The sequence below is a fragment of the Struthio camelus genome, chromosome 1 (assembly GCF_040807025.1).
Source record: "Struthio camelus isolate bStrCam1 chromosome 1, bStrCam1.hap1, whole genome shotgun sequence".
Taxonomy (NCBI): Eukaryota; Metazoa; Chordata; class Aves; order Struthioniformes; family Struthionidae; genus Struthio; species Struthio camelus.
In genome coordinates this window covers 97265097-97279466 of record NC_090942.1, presented here as the reverse complement: position 1 = coordinate 97279466, position 14370 = coordinate 97265097, and the positions used below count along the sequence as shown (strand labels likewise).

Genomic DNA, 14370 nt, shown 5'->3' with positions numbered 1-14370 from the left:
GCCACAATCTCAAGTGCATATTTGACGCTTTGATGAAAGACTTGATTTTTCAGGAATCCTTGAGTTTCTTTTAAAAGCAGTGAGAGATACTGTGAGTTCTGCTCATCTGAAATTCAAACCCTCTACTCGCGAGTCTAAATATGGAGTTATGAGCTTAACTCTAGCCTCTTATTTTATGATATGTTGGCCTTTGTCTTGGACGGTCTTAAGGCAAACATGAGGAGCTAACAACTGGTATAAAATTTTGAGTTATTTTCTAAATGCTATAGCAGCGGAAAACAAAGCAGAATTGTCAAAGGCTCAAAGGTATAGATTACAGATGTCATTAAGAAATGGTAAGAATTACTGATCAGTTTTAATACTTTGGTTTATTACTTCCCTGTCTCAGTCAGCTATGCAAACACATTGAATCACATTTAATTGAACAACAGCTTCATTGTGAAACCTGCCATTCTTAGCTCCAGTATAGAAAATATCTTTAAAAATACCACCCCCGCTTTCCAACATTGTACAGACAAAGAATTACAGCTCATCTGCCATAGGATATACACTACATGTGGCATTATCTTCAGTAAGTCTCGCTTTCCCCTTTGTACTTGATGTGACAAACAGCAGACCGGGGATCAGCATGCCGCGCGTGCCGCTACGGGGAACGGCAGCCTGCAAACGGTCCTCGCTTTCCCCCGCTGCCCTCCTGCTCTTCGTGCACCTCATACGTGCTCCTCAGTCCTGAACAGCATCCTTTGGGCCGGTAACCCATTGCCGCGGACTAGAACAATGCGAAAGAAGCTGCACAGAGGTGTGTGAGGGTGACCTTTGCTTCGGGTCCCCCATGCCCTTCCCACAGTAGCCGTGCTCTGGGTTGCGCACGAACGGACACGTCTCCCACTTCCCTGCAACTAGTGCAAAATGCAGTGTGTTCTGCTTGCTTCCAACATGGACCACTGTAAGCTTGCAGCATTCACTGCACAGGATCAGTCATACACATTTGATTGCTCTTATGTAAATAAAAGGGATTAGCTAGCTCAAAGTATTTGGCCTACATTTCAAAGTTTTGCCGGTGAAGCTGAGCTAGATAGGAGTGTGAAAAAAACCCGAGCTTGTGAAAGCCCTGATGTTGACACAGTTATGTCAGCAAAAAAGCCTTTTTGTCTGGATAACTGATTTCCTTCTGAGGGATGCGTTCTCTTGCTGCTCTCAGCTGCAGCTTATACTGCTGTACTGGCAAACCCCGTGTCGAGCAGATCTCGCAGTACAGAGATGATAAGGTGTACAGTCCGGCTCCGTGGTGACTCAGAGCTGTATGGTGCTGGCAGCTGCTCAGTCTGTGTAGTAGCCTGATGACCTTGGTGCAACTGCTAGGAAGGGTGTGCTTCTATTACAAAGTCTAGGCTTGATGACAGCATGAGAGCAGCTTCTGATCTTGCTCTAATTTAGGATTTTTAATCTGCAGGATACTGCAACTGTGTGCTCAGAGTTTGTTCACCTCACTTATCTGAACTCTGCCTTGCAGCATATGATGTGGTGAAACATGCAATAGTTTGGGGGAGAGTGGATGGCCCTTTAGGTCGTGTGGCAGATGCAAGTATGTACCTGGAATGCCCTATGTATGTCATATATAATATGTCCCTATGTCTTTCTCAGATATCAGTCCTCCTCAGCCAACATAAAATTTACTTACCAGAGAGATCTAAAATGACTTAAACAAGGCTTAAAGTGATAGTTTAGAACAGACTTCACTGTTAAGTTGGTTATTTATGTTAGATCAACCCTTGTCCTTTGTCGCAGTGTCTGACTTGAACTGCCCATTCCAGTACCTGGGTAAAATCTTTTCTGGTTCAGTCATTTTTTGCTGTTTTTAAACACCTCATGTAATCAGACTAGTAGAGGCAGGCTGGAAACTTTTCCAGAAGGATAGCATATCCATTCACACTCTTATTTTTATCCTTTAGTCATTTCATTTTCAGTCAAAGTTGCTGAAAGCCCCATTTCTCCCAACCTATGTGCTAAAGATTATGAAAAGCTAATGAGATTTTATTCATTTGCTGGGAAAGAATAATTCCAAATCTCTTCTGTGGCAAATGAGAAAATTAGGTAAATGGCGTTTGTCATAGACTCGGTTGAATATCCTATGTTTTATTCAGCTTTGTGTAAGAGCACTATAGTAGAGAACTGGGCATACATCCCTCATAGTTTAATGATGACTCCAACATTGTTTCTACAGGGCTTGTTAGCACTCGGTAGTTTTCCAGATATAGGACTGGCAGCCTGAGAAAAGATCTGGGCTCAAGGGATCCTGGTAATAGAGGCGGTAGGATAGGTTGATATCTATGAATGTTGCTAAAGAGGATCATGTCCACAAAACTCTGCCTCTGTCCCTCACAATTTGCAGATGCTCTGTGCTTCAGGATACCTAATGTCTGTGTTGAGCTTTGCTGTTGACCCTGTGAGCTTGGGTCAGATGGGTCCGTGAATGAGGGTGCCAGATCTGAGCCTGATTTTCCTCAGTGCAGAGCATTACTGCGTCCACTGGCTCTGACTGCTGTGCCCCTAACCATCAAGGTCGGTATGTCTTGGTAGGCAGTCCTAAAAGTAGGTGGCGAAAATCAAGAGTCCTCTTTCAGAAGCAGTCTTATGAAATGTCATGACTTAGCTCCCAGTGGAGGTAGCTTAGACAGCAGGCTGTTGGGACTCTTCTCAGGAACAATTATAGCTTGTTCAGTGTTTGAAAGTTGCAGGCTTTGGTGTTCCTGTTCCAGCTGCATTGCTGACGTGGTGAGGTAGACAAATGGAGCCACTGCAAATGCTCAAGAACGTAGATGTAGTCCTGATAAGTTCAGAGACGTGTTTGAGATTAGGAGAAAGTTGCATTCATGTTGGCTTTATAATATAAGCCCTATGGAAAGGAATGTGCTTTTCATCCTCTTTTTTTTTTTAAAGCAGCTACAGACCAAAAGCTGCATCACCAAAAAAGCAATGCCTATGGATTTGCCCAAAGAGGCATATCTGTCAGGTAGTTTACTAAAAGAAAACTTAGTTTCAGTAGAAAACGCACATCCAACAAAATGCCTGGAACAATTTGACTGCAGCAAACACCTGCCTTTGTGCTTCAGTCTTCCCTCTGCTGTTCAGGTCTATTGCAAAACAGGGTGCGATAGGAATAGATAAAGAGTATAGTAGCGCTCAATCCACAAAAACCATCTGTGGCAGTGATAGAAGGGAAGTGGAGAGGAAAGCTGCTTCCATGTGTGCTTGTGTGTATCTGGGCTCCTGACTTCTGCTCCTGCCACTTCTTATAGATGATCTTAAGCAAGTCCCTTCTCCTCTCTCTGGAAAGGCTTGTTTACAAAGGAAAGCTCAGAAAAAAGCTGAGTGAACTAAAAACATGAATTTCAAATTGTTGAATTAACTGCATTAAACCTCGAAGTGGACACTTTTACTAAGAATTAGGGTGAGCTAACTTAAATGTTCTTCAATTTGCTTTGGAGGTGAAGTAAACTGCAAAGAAGAAACCCATCTTTCAGTTAAAATGTCCATATGGGGCTTTAATCTGATGTAGTTAAGTTTTTTACAGTTCATTTAAATTGCAAAGGTTCATTCAAATTAGGTTTCTGGAACATCTCCATGTGGTCGGACCCACAGTTTCTCCCACTGATGAAAAGGGGGAACTTTCTACGTTAGAAAAGTGGAGTTGTCAGATTCAGTTCACTGATATCTGTGACGTGCGTGAGGCCATACCCAAGGCAGCAAAATGCCTCTTCTACTGTTTCTTCTGCCACTAGTTTCCTATGTGCCTGAAGTACCCGGCCGGTGAGCAATGGGCCATAATGGCGTGTACGCGTCTGCCTCTTCAGTGTGCTCTGAAGCCGAGAGGAGAAAGAGAGACTTGCAGGTCTATTGCAAGTGCCTGATTTGGGTGACTTTCCTATAACATTTCGTTATCAATATGTAGCAGAAATGGAAACTTCGACTGAGCAGATTCTTGGAAACTTGATCCCTGAGGCAAACGTAGAAGAACTGAAATAGCAATGTCTGTCCAGTGCTTTAGACTCTTAATTCAGAAGTCAGTATAAACGTAGCTGTTCTCAGTCGTACGCACCCAGTGTACCTAAAGGGAAGCAAAAGTTATATTAAACAGCTATACTGTGTTCAGTGTCACATGAGACCTCCTCACGGGCATTTTCTGAGAGACTGGTGACATTTAAAGCTTTTTGAGAAAACTGCTTGCTTTCCACTTATAACAGGGAATTCGTCCCTCTGCTTGTCACAGGAATGGAGCGCACAAAGCCGTCCCCGTGCCCAAACATTTGCCATCTCATAAATGTCCTTCCAGAGAATGAATATACATCTTTGTCATGAAATACGCCCTCATCAGTAACACTAGGTCAGATACAGTTACAAAGGCATCAGATTTAACAGGATGCCCATCTTACCACACCAGCCTGGTAGCAGATGGTGTTTTGAATAAAATGCAGACCAGGGCCCTTGCTAACCAAGCCGTAATTCAGTGAGCTAGTATTCATAAATTAACGCAAGCGACTGGCAGAGTGTGTCTTTTTGCATGGCTAGCATCTTCATACGGTGCAGCAAGGAAGGAGGCTGAGTCACTGAGTCGCCACGGGTGCCGTGCAGGCCATCTCGGTCACTCTTCTCACCTGAAAAGTGAGATGCAGAGTAATTCCCATGTGCTGAGAGATGGTGTACAAGGAAGGGGTTCAGCATCAAAAGATTCAGAGCTCTTTGTATACATATGTATATCTTTTGGTGTTGCTGACATTTAGATGACTGTTTGGATACTCAAGCGATGGTAAAAAGAATACGTAGCTAGGTCCCTCGCTCATGAGACACCCCAGCACGGGTCTACCCAAGCCTACTGCCTGCTCGTTGGTGTGCACCCCATCCGAAGGCTCGCCTGTGGGCATAAGCCTGTGGCTTATGTAGCGAGAGCAGGGGCAGCTTTAAACTATCTTGCTGCAGTGGCCATGGCAAAGCTGAGCGCAGGCCAGCTGGCTGCGGGCACGAGGCCTGCCCTAGGGCGAGGGCTGCAGGCTCACCCAGACGAGCTCGCAGAGGCTGCAGTGCCAGGGGCGAGGTGCACCAGGGCGAGGTGCGCACGCGGGCACGAACTGCTCCTCCAGAGCGGGACCAGATTAGGTCTGCAGCTACGCCCCGTTTACTTAGCTGTCAATGTACTTCCTTACTTGGGAAATCCCAAAGCTGCGGGGAAGCTGTGAGGTCACAGCGATCGCCCCACATTTGCCCTGGTCTTGGGCTCCTTCCCTAAATATCTGCCCCTGGTCACGGCAGGAGGAGACGTACAGGGTTAAATGGATCCTTGGTGCATTCCAAGTAGGGCCGGTCTTGCACGCTTATCATTTACCAAAGCAGTTTGCAATAGGACTGTTTAGCCAAGGCCGTTTTGACGCTTAGCGCTTGTCTGTGACGTGCTTTGGACGTCAGGTGATAGTAGCTAGTCTGTGATTACCAGTAGCAACTGCTTTTTCAAAAGAAAATAAAGGTGGGGGAAAAAGGGAATTTCTGTTCAGTCTCCCATCCTGACTGCCTGGGGACTGCGTGAATATGCAGTAGAAGAGATTTGCATGTGCATATTTATTCCCGGGCTTTCTTCTGCATACAAAACAGAAACTAGGGGAATGCACAGATGATTCCAGGGCAGGGCTGCCAGTGTCCGAGCATGTCCCTTCCTCTTATGTCAGCACTAAGTGGGTTTATGGTGGAAAGTGGAAACACAGGAATATAGTCGTGACAGGTGGTATCTGCTTCATTTATTTACAGGTTATTAGGTAACATATTTTATTTATGTTCCTTTAAAAGGCTGGGAGCAGAAAAGGTGGCTTGTGTTTGCCCTGTGTTGGGTGCTGGAGCCTGGTCGAGGGAAGCCCTTTGGAGGACGCTGGGGTGGTGCCTTCCTGCCTTTTGCCTCATTCAGTTCACATAAAACCTAGCTTTTAAACGTAAAAGCCTGTTTGGTATCTTGGGGATATTTCCTATGGGAGGGAAAACAAAAAACAAAAAACAAAAAACAAAAACCATGCAACTCAGAATTCTAGCTGACTTGGGGTCCTGTCATGACAATTTGCGTAAATCAAAGGAGTCTTGACACGATTTTTCGCCCCAAGGGCTTGTGTTATACAACTGATAGTATTTAAATGACAGAAAAGCAAAGGTATTGCCTTCTGTAAATAGCAGCAGCATCATACCATGAGCTGTCTTCCTCTGCCTGTCCCTTTGTTAGATCAGACAGGTGATGGAGTGATTTGCTTGTGGTGTTCTCTTCCCTTTGCCAGAATTGATATTTTCTGAGAAACATCTAATGGATCTGGAGATAAGTGCCCAACTCCCCTTGCGCCTCTGTGGAGTGGATCGGCTTTGACTTGGGTCATGCACGGATGTCCCTGTCAAAGGTACCTTGGCTATCTGCACAGAAAGGCGGAGCCATGGAAAGCAAAGGCGGATTTTCAAAGGTACGCAAGCATCTAAAAATACAAATTGAGACCCAATCGGATTTTCAAGTCATCCAAGCATGCTAGGCACTTAACTCCTATTGCTTGTGGTAAGAAAGACTTCAGCATTTTTGAAAATCCTACTAGGTGCATTTCTGTTCCCATTTGACTATATGCTCCTTTCGTTCATTTGGAGCCTTTCTCAAGTGGAAACAGGGCTGTGTGACATGCTGTGGTCTGTGCGGGGAGGGTTAAAGAAAAGAGAACTTCTGACTCCAAGCATGGTCACCACAGCGCCCAATTTATGTCCAGGGAATAAAGACAGACAGTTCCCGTCATGGCTGCGTGATGTGTTTGGTGATGATAACTGGATGTGGGGGACTGAAGAGAGATTCTCCAGTCAAAATATGTCTGCTTTTTAAATTCATTGTATTATTTTGTTTCAGATGAGGGTTGAGCTATCCAGCAGCTTTGATCATCCCAGGACACTGCACTGGAACCAGACAACCCAAACCAAAGCAAAGACCAACGAGAAACCCTCAGCGAGCAGCAAGCCCTCCCAGTTTGTAGGGTGATCTATGTTCAGGAGGTAAGAACCTCAGTGTGGATAACACTGAATAATCTTTAAAATTATTGTAGATATTTGTGGGAAAAGACCTCCCATGAGGAGGAGGAGAAAGGCCTCTGAAGGGCGCTGTAAATCACTTAGCATCCTCCTGTGACCCTGACCGAACAATGAAAAGAAGATGTTTAGGAACAAGTCAAACCTAACTTACCCATTGCCATTGCCAGCTTCTGTGTGGGACTGCTTCGATAAGTCTTGCTCCTGATGGCTAAAGATAGTCATGTTTTTCCACTCTGATTTTTTTTTAATGTAAACTCTATTAGAGCAGGCCTCAAAATAGTTTCAGAGTTTGTTTAGTTCTTGTTCTTCAACTTGGTTTAGTGCTGGGAGTCCCAGATTGGCTGGCCCTGGAGACAGCAGAGCTGTAACTGGGGCAGGCGAGCAAGCTAATCCCCCCGTACGACCTGCCGTCGGAGAGCCCCTTCCGATCCACTGGCAGAACGAGTCGGGAGCGAAGCCTTGCGACCTTGCTATTGAGACAAAACTAGCCACAGCCTGCTGTAACAGCGCATACTGCTGCTATATCCAGTGGGAACTGATCCATTTTGTGTGGACCAACAGATAAACTCCAGGGATGAAGCTGAGCCAGTCCCTTCCAGCTGAAAAGCTTCTTATCTCACCCCATAGTCCTGCAGCTGGTGGCTGTGTCGGGGGCATGTGCCGCTGCCTGCTTTATTGACTGCGTGCCAAGAAGGTGGCTGCCACCCACTAGGGCTGTGGGGTGCCCGCTGGAGCAAACGTGCCGCTCTTGCCAGCTTCCCACTTAGTCCCCGGTAATGCTCCTTCCCGGGGTGGTGGTTGCTTCTAGATGCGCCAAGCAAAACAGGGTGGATTTCCTACAAGAAGTTATTTTCATATAATTTTCAGTGAGGAGATTAGTCATGCTTTTCCTGCATCAGCCCAGAAGAGAAATTATGGTGAAATGGTTTGATTTTGTGCTGCCTTAGCAAGCGCCCTTTCCTTCTGTCAGAACAGCGTTGAGATATGGCAGGTTTCACCGCCAGCGGTTGCGTTTGGCCGGAGGAACGCTATACCGTCCGCCAGCGATGTTTGTCCCGGGTATCAAACACAAGGCATACCCTGCCTTGTCCATCAAACCAGCCTCCGTGTCTTGTACCCAGGCTCCAGTTCAATCTGAAATCAGTCTTTTTTCAACGATTGAGCCTATAGGCCTTCTTTCGGGATTGGTGCAAAATTTGAAGTCGGTGATTGTGGCAGGGCAAAACTGCTCAGCTCATGTAGGTTAAACCAAATCAGGCTTGAAGTGGTTTATTGATTTATTAATGACGTGTAATTAACTGGCAACCAGTGAACTATACATTCAGGATCAATAGCAGCAATGCAACAGTTAAACCACAATATCAGATGCTTAACAAACTCCTACAAATTTATGAACTTCTTTCTGTAACTAACCCCCAAAAGTTCTCATCCCACACGGATGCAGGTGCCCTCTCTCCCCAGTGGCGTGGGTTACCAGCACCCGCTCCTGGGAGCACGGATGCCCCTGCTCATGCCCCCCTTCTGCTGGAGACGAGAGTGCTCCAGCAGTATGTGTACCCACGCGGCCCCCGCACCGCTGGCGGGGAGACACCACGGCACAGAGCCAGGGTGGGGATCCCCACCTCCTCTTCAGCGTGATTAGTTTTGGGCAAATGCCCTCGCACACAGTTTGGGGGTTTCTGTTCACACGTGCTGTTTACACTTACATTTCTGTCTACACTGCTGTAGTCAGCTGGGTCATTTTGCCAAGGGTGTGCTCTGCAGGTGCCCCCACAATTAATATTGCACAACTATCAAATTGATATTAGAGAAAGAAATACTGGCCCCATGGCCGGATTTTGGGGTGTGGGGGGGGTATTTCTCATTTTTTATTTCTTATCTTCTCGCGGCAATTCTCGAGGGTGGCTCCTCTGCTCTTCAAGGCCCTTTGACAATCATGGAGGGGTGTGAAGTGCCCATACACCACCAAGGCCTCTTGCTTTCGGCCTGCGAGAGAGGATGGGCCATGCACGGCTGGGCCGCCTGGGCCGCGGTGGCTCTGGTCGCCATTCTTGTTTTCCTCTCTCTCACCCTCTCTCATCAGTTGTGTGCGATGCAGGCTGGGTGCCAAGCACTGGAGCAGCTGCCCTTTCCCAGCTCTGGGGCATACGGGCCAGAGGAGGCCCAGCCCTGCACGTGTTTGCAGCAGCAGCAGCCCCTGAATAGTAACTACTGAAGGCCGTTTTGCACACTTCTGTCATCTTATAATTAGCACTGGCTCCTGCAGCCTGTGAGACTCCCTCCTCCCAGCTTGCCTCTCCCCTCGCTCCCTCTACTCAAAGTTTCCGCATGTGACCATCAACTGCCCCGTGCGACTGTCCTCATTTCCCACCCCCCCCCCCCGCGAATTCCATGAATGGGTGGAATAGCCACCAGCTTGGACAAATCCTCACTTTGCTCTACCCCCACCCAACCTACACGCAGCCTTACCTCTCAGAGCTAAAACAAAGTAGTTGTCTGCCCTTCTCCTGCACTGTAGTGAGATGCCTCTCTCTGCCCTAGGCACTTTCACCGAGCCGCAGAGCTGGGATGTCATCATTTGATGGCTATGCCCAAATCCACCAGAGAAGACCAGCGTTCTTGCTGCACTAATTCCCAAGGGCAGCAAAACAAACTCTTAACAAAATCCCATCCTGCAAGTTGCTCTTTCCTAGGTCCTGGTGCACGGCTTTCCCCAGCTCCTTCCTCCCACAGCTAATTTCCTAGACATGCGTATCTCTGAACATTTTGTTCTTGGCACTTTCAAAAGTTGCCTCAGGCCCTTATCACCTTAAAAAATCAGATGCTATAGTGGTGGCCTGAGAGACGGCCTGATTGATATCTGAGCAGCCAAACAAACAGTAAATTTGAATGAAATTTGGCTCCCGTTACCTGTTAGTTCTGCTGATAATTCCGCAACATCAAGTAAAGTGCATGCCTTGAGCGTGCCTAGGATTGAGGCTTTGAATTTGTATGAAAGCGTGCAGAAATGGTGTGCAACTCTCCTGAAATGCCTTTTGCCCATTGGGTAGCCTGCACAGGCCAAGCTCTGCAGTTATGGGGAGCTGGGTCTTGCTGGACGCTGCTAACCTAGCAGGACTTTTCTGTGTATTTATACAGAAGTACAGACACGGGCAGGAAGAGGAGAGAGTTTCCCAGTGATCCTTAAACGTTTAAGTGTTCATGAAGTCGGGAGCTCCTGCAACTCAACTTCCACGCTTCCACCACAGGTGCCACCACTAGCTCTTGCAGCAAAAGTGAGAATGGGCTGAGAGGAAGCGCGTGGCCCTGGGTGGCCGCTCACTGTGCAAGCGGCAAACGATTGTTCACATGTTCTCCAGCTGCTTTCTGCAAACACCCTCTCACTGTTCTTAGGAATCGAGGGTGTGGGAAAGTGTACTCCCAGTCTCTTCTCTGAGTTCAACATCACTATGAAATGACAAAGCCCTGCCTTGATACCCAGTGCCTGTTTTATTTTGGATGACCCCATTCCTTGTGTGCCTTGGGCAGAAGGCAAGGAAGGAAGGACTGTAGTAATTGCTGCTGTTGCATGTGCCCTGAGCTGACTTGTGTGGTGTTTTCCTCAGCAGGCTAGATGAGCTGAGTCCTGGCCTGTTGGTAATGCCAGAAACGATCTCCACTTGTAGGCTGTCTAGCAAGTAAACTTCACGCTTTGGCGACAGCAGTGCACGTCGGCACGTAATTCCCACGCTGCCTTTGAAGGGCAACGTACCTATGCCATAAATTGCATCCCAAGACATCCAGAGGGAGATCTGGTTCAACTCCCAGGCGGCTAGTGCAGACCTGGCTGCCCAGCAGCCGAGAGAAACCGTCTGGTCGGCTACAAAGGAGATTGTGCTGAAGTCTGGAAGTTAGATAGGTGGGTTTTCATCCTGCAGAACTCTTCTGCTCATTGGCCTGGTTGTAACCAGAGCCTTCTTGACTTGCAGTTGATACTTCCCTCGCTACAGAGTAGATGTATCACTTTGGTATCAGAGACTTCTGTCTCTGCTTTTGCCACCGCCCTCCAACAGCAAGTCTCTTTAAAAAATAGCTTTGAGCAGACGCTAAGGAGGAAAGAGAGATGCCATTTGTCCTCTTCGGCTCTAGTTGGTCAGCCGTTTTTCATCACATGCATGCCATTGAGAGCTGAGTCTCCTAACCTAGGATGCAAATCCACGTGGCACACGTGGCTGTCTTTGATCATGCATAGCCTTTCTTGCAGCACTAAGCAAACTGGGCACTCGCACTTAGACATCCGCAGCCTTCTAGGCGTGCAGACTCTCTATACATCCCTCATGATACTTGTCCTCTTTCTAATCCGTAAGCCTGCATGGCTTTGAGAAATCTGGATGTGTGCCTAAAGCTACAGAAGTGAAGCTTAGCCACTGCCATTAACGGAGGAATGGCCTGGAGGGGGCCAGCAGCCTCTGTGGGCCCAGCAGCCAAGGCTGATGGCCCAAAAAAGCAGGTCTCCCTGCTGGTTGCTCCAGGGGCTGGTTCTGGGTAGGCGCTGTGGATCGCTTGAAAAGAGTTGACCAGGCAGAGTATCCAGTCCAGGGACAAGTGCCACATTACGACTTGTTCCCTGACTGCTAGTGTAATGGCTTTGAGAGGGTTACGGTGGCCAGACTACCTCTTCTTGACGTCCAAGAAGAGCATGTGAGGTTGGTTAGTTGGACCACAGTTTCAGGCTATGACCTCCAGAGCATGCCCCTGCTATGAGATGTGAAGAAAGGACTAGCCTATACGTATTCATCTAGCTTCCCAGACAGGAAAAAAAAAAAAAAGGAGGACCTGAGAGGACATGTCAGCAACTTAAAGGCAAGAAAATATGTGCAATATGGTATTGGAACTAAATAGGAAATTCAGAGTTAAAATAGATCCAAGTATGATATGGAGACACGCAGGTAGGATGCACGTATATCTTTAACTGTCCCATAATGATACCGTGGGATCAAGGTTCGTTAGGTATGTGTGATCATGGAAGAGATTAAACTAATAGTTTTAATGGTGCATTAAATGGTATTTTTACTCTTTTTTTCCTGTTTTCCTGCCAGGTAGCAGCACTGCTTAGGAAGGAGGAGACCCGAGGCAGGAGATGGGTTCCCAGAGCAGGATGCTGTGGCCCCTGGGGTGCCAGCTGCAAGGTCGGGACATGGCCTCCCCCAGCTCGCCCCTGGCCAGGACACACGGTAACGCGGTGGTGCATCGCCCGCTCTCGGCCTGCCGGTGCCCTCCTTGCAAGCGGGGAGAGCGATACTAGCCTTGCTGTAAAACATTTCCAGGGCTACGTGGGGGTACATGGGCCCCTTGCGGCCCGCGGCCCCCCAGCGGCAGCTCTCCCCCAACCCCGGTGCGGGCCCTGCCTCTCCCTCCCCCTCCAGACAGGTGTTTCCAGTGCAAACACGCCACGGAGGCGGCTGGGAAGGGAGCGCTGTTTGCATTAAATATTCAGCAGCCATGTTAACACGTGAGGGAGCCGAGCGAAGCGGGGCGGCACCAGGGGCCAGGCTGGCCCGTGTCAGGGAGGAGGACGGGGCCTAGGGGACAGCGATGCTGAGCACCCAGCCGAAACGGCCCTGCCGCGGCACGGCCGGCTTGGCAGCCCGGCCTCCACAGGGCCCGCACCGGGCAGGTGGCTGCAACAAAGCCCAGAGCAGGGGTTTTAAAATAGCACCCTGGGCCTCCCTGGACCCGACCCCCCCCCCCAGCTGGATAACGGCCCCGGCAGCTTGACGGCCGCATCCGCCTTGCATGGGGGGGGCCAGGGGGCTGGTGGGGTGCAGCCCCCGAGTGCCTGCAGCAGGCATGGGGGGCAGGAGGGGTGGCTGGGGGGCTGCGTCCCGTTGGTGGGGCTGGGGCAGCGCTGGGAGGAGAGTGTGGGGCCACCAGGGCCTGAGCTGCCCGCTGGGGCAAACGGCCAGCGTGCAGCAAGGGGGTGGCGAGGAGACGCGTCCTCCCTGCTGGTGTGCGTGTGCACGCGTGCACACACACACACACACACACACACACACACACACACACACACACACACGATGCATGGACAAGCATGCACATCCACACTTGCGCATGCATGCACACGTGTGGACAACACACGTGCGCGCACATGCAGGCACAGGCACGCCCCCCCCTCCCGTGCATGCACGCACACGCTTGCACGCAGGGGCACACCCCCGTGCACCGACACGCACACCCACGCGTGCACACCCACGCACACACAGAGGCGCACACGTGCTCTAGCCGCACGGCGCCGGCCCCCGCCGCGCTGCAGGGCAGAGCTCGGCGGTATGCCCGGGGCGGGGAGGCCCTGCCTTGTCACCCCGGCCCGGCCCGGCCCGGCCCGGCGGTACCGCCGCCGCCGGCGCCGCAGCCCCCCCCCCCACCCCTCAGCGCCGTCCTCCCCGCGGCGCCGCTCCCGCCGCCGCCGCCGAGCCCCACGCAGGGCCCCGCCCCCTCGGCGCGGCACGCCCCGCCCCCGGAGCCCTCTCCCGGCGCTGATTGGCGGCGGAGCCGGCGAGGGCGGAGCCGGCGGTGTATATGAAGCGGCGGCGGCGGGTGGGGGAGTGCTGTTGCTCTGTGCCCCGTGGGCGCCGCTCCGCTCCCGCCGCGCCCCGAGCCGCCCCGTCCTTTCCCGCCCGGCCAGGGCCGCTTCCTCCCCCGCGGGCGGGCGCCCCCTCTCCTCCTCCCCCCTCCTCACCCCCACGACCTCCCCGGTGCCGCCGGGGCCTGCCCGCACCGCCCGCCCGCCGAAGGCCGCCCCCTCCCGCTCCCCCCCCCCCCCGCCCCGCTGCCCGCCATGGCCCGCGGGAAGGCGAAGGACGGCGACGGCAACTGGAAGAAGTTTATCTGGAACTCGGAGAAGAAGGAGCTGCTGGGCCGCACCGGGGGCAGCTGGTGTGAGTGCGGGGCGGCACACGGGCCGGGGGCGGCGGGCGCTGCGGCACGGCCCCGCCGCTTCCTCCCCTCCCCTCCCCCCCCACCCGCCGCGGGCTGCGGCCGTTGGACGGGGGGGGGGGAGGCGGTAACGGCCGCGCTGCCGCAGCCCGCGCGCGGCGCGAGCCGTTGGCGCCGGCGCAGCCCGCGGGGGGCCGTGAGGCGGCGGCGGGGCGAGCCCAGGTGGGGCGGCGGCGGCGGTGCCCTTGGCGGGGCGCCGCGTCCTTGGGTCTCCTTGGCGGCGGGCGGGCGGCTCCGGCTGCGCATCGGGGCGGGGGGGCACACGCGAGGCTGCGGACTTCTCTCCCCTTTTTTTTTTTCTTCTCT

General features: G+C 51.3%; 1 protein-coding gene across 2 annotated transcripts in view; it reads left to right on the top strand.

Annotated features, from left to right (window-relative positions):
* Window positions 1-14370, top strand: part of ATP1B1 (ATPase Na+/K+ transporting subunit beta 1) — a 145086-nt gene that overhangs the window by 115984 nt on the left and 14732 nt on the right. Inside the window, exons 7-9 of one of the 2 annotated variants that reach the window (XM_068959673.1) lie at window positions 6309-6485; window positions 6911-7053; window positions 12168-12302. In XM_068959673.1, coding sequence (XP_068815774.1) covers window positions 12209-12302 — 94 coding nt within the window. In that variant the 5' untranslated portion in view covers window positions 6309-6485; window positions 6911-7053; window positions 12168-12208. Of the gene's footprint in view, window positions 1-6308; window positions 6486-6910; window positions 7054-12167; window positions 12303-13675; window positions 14007-14370 lie in introns of those variants that run through there. The other variant, XM_068959664.1, reaches the window with a different exon arrangement.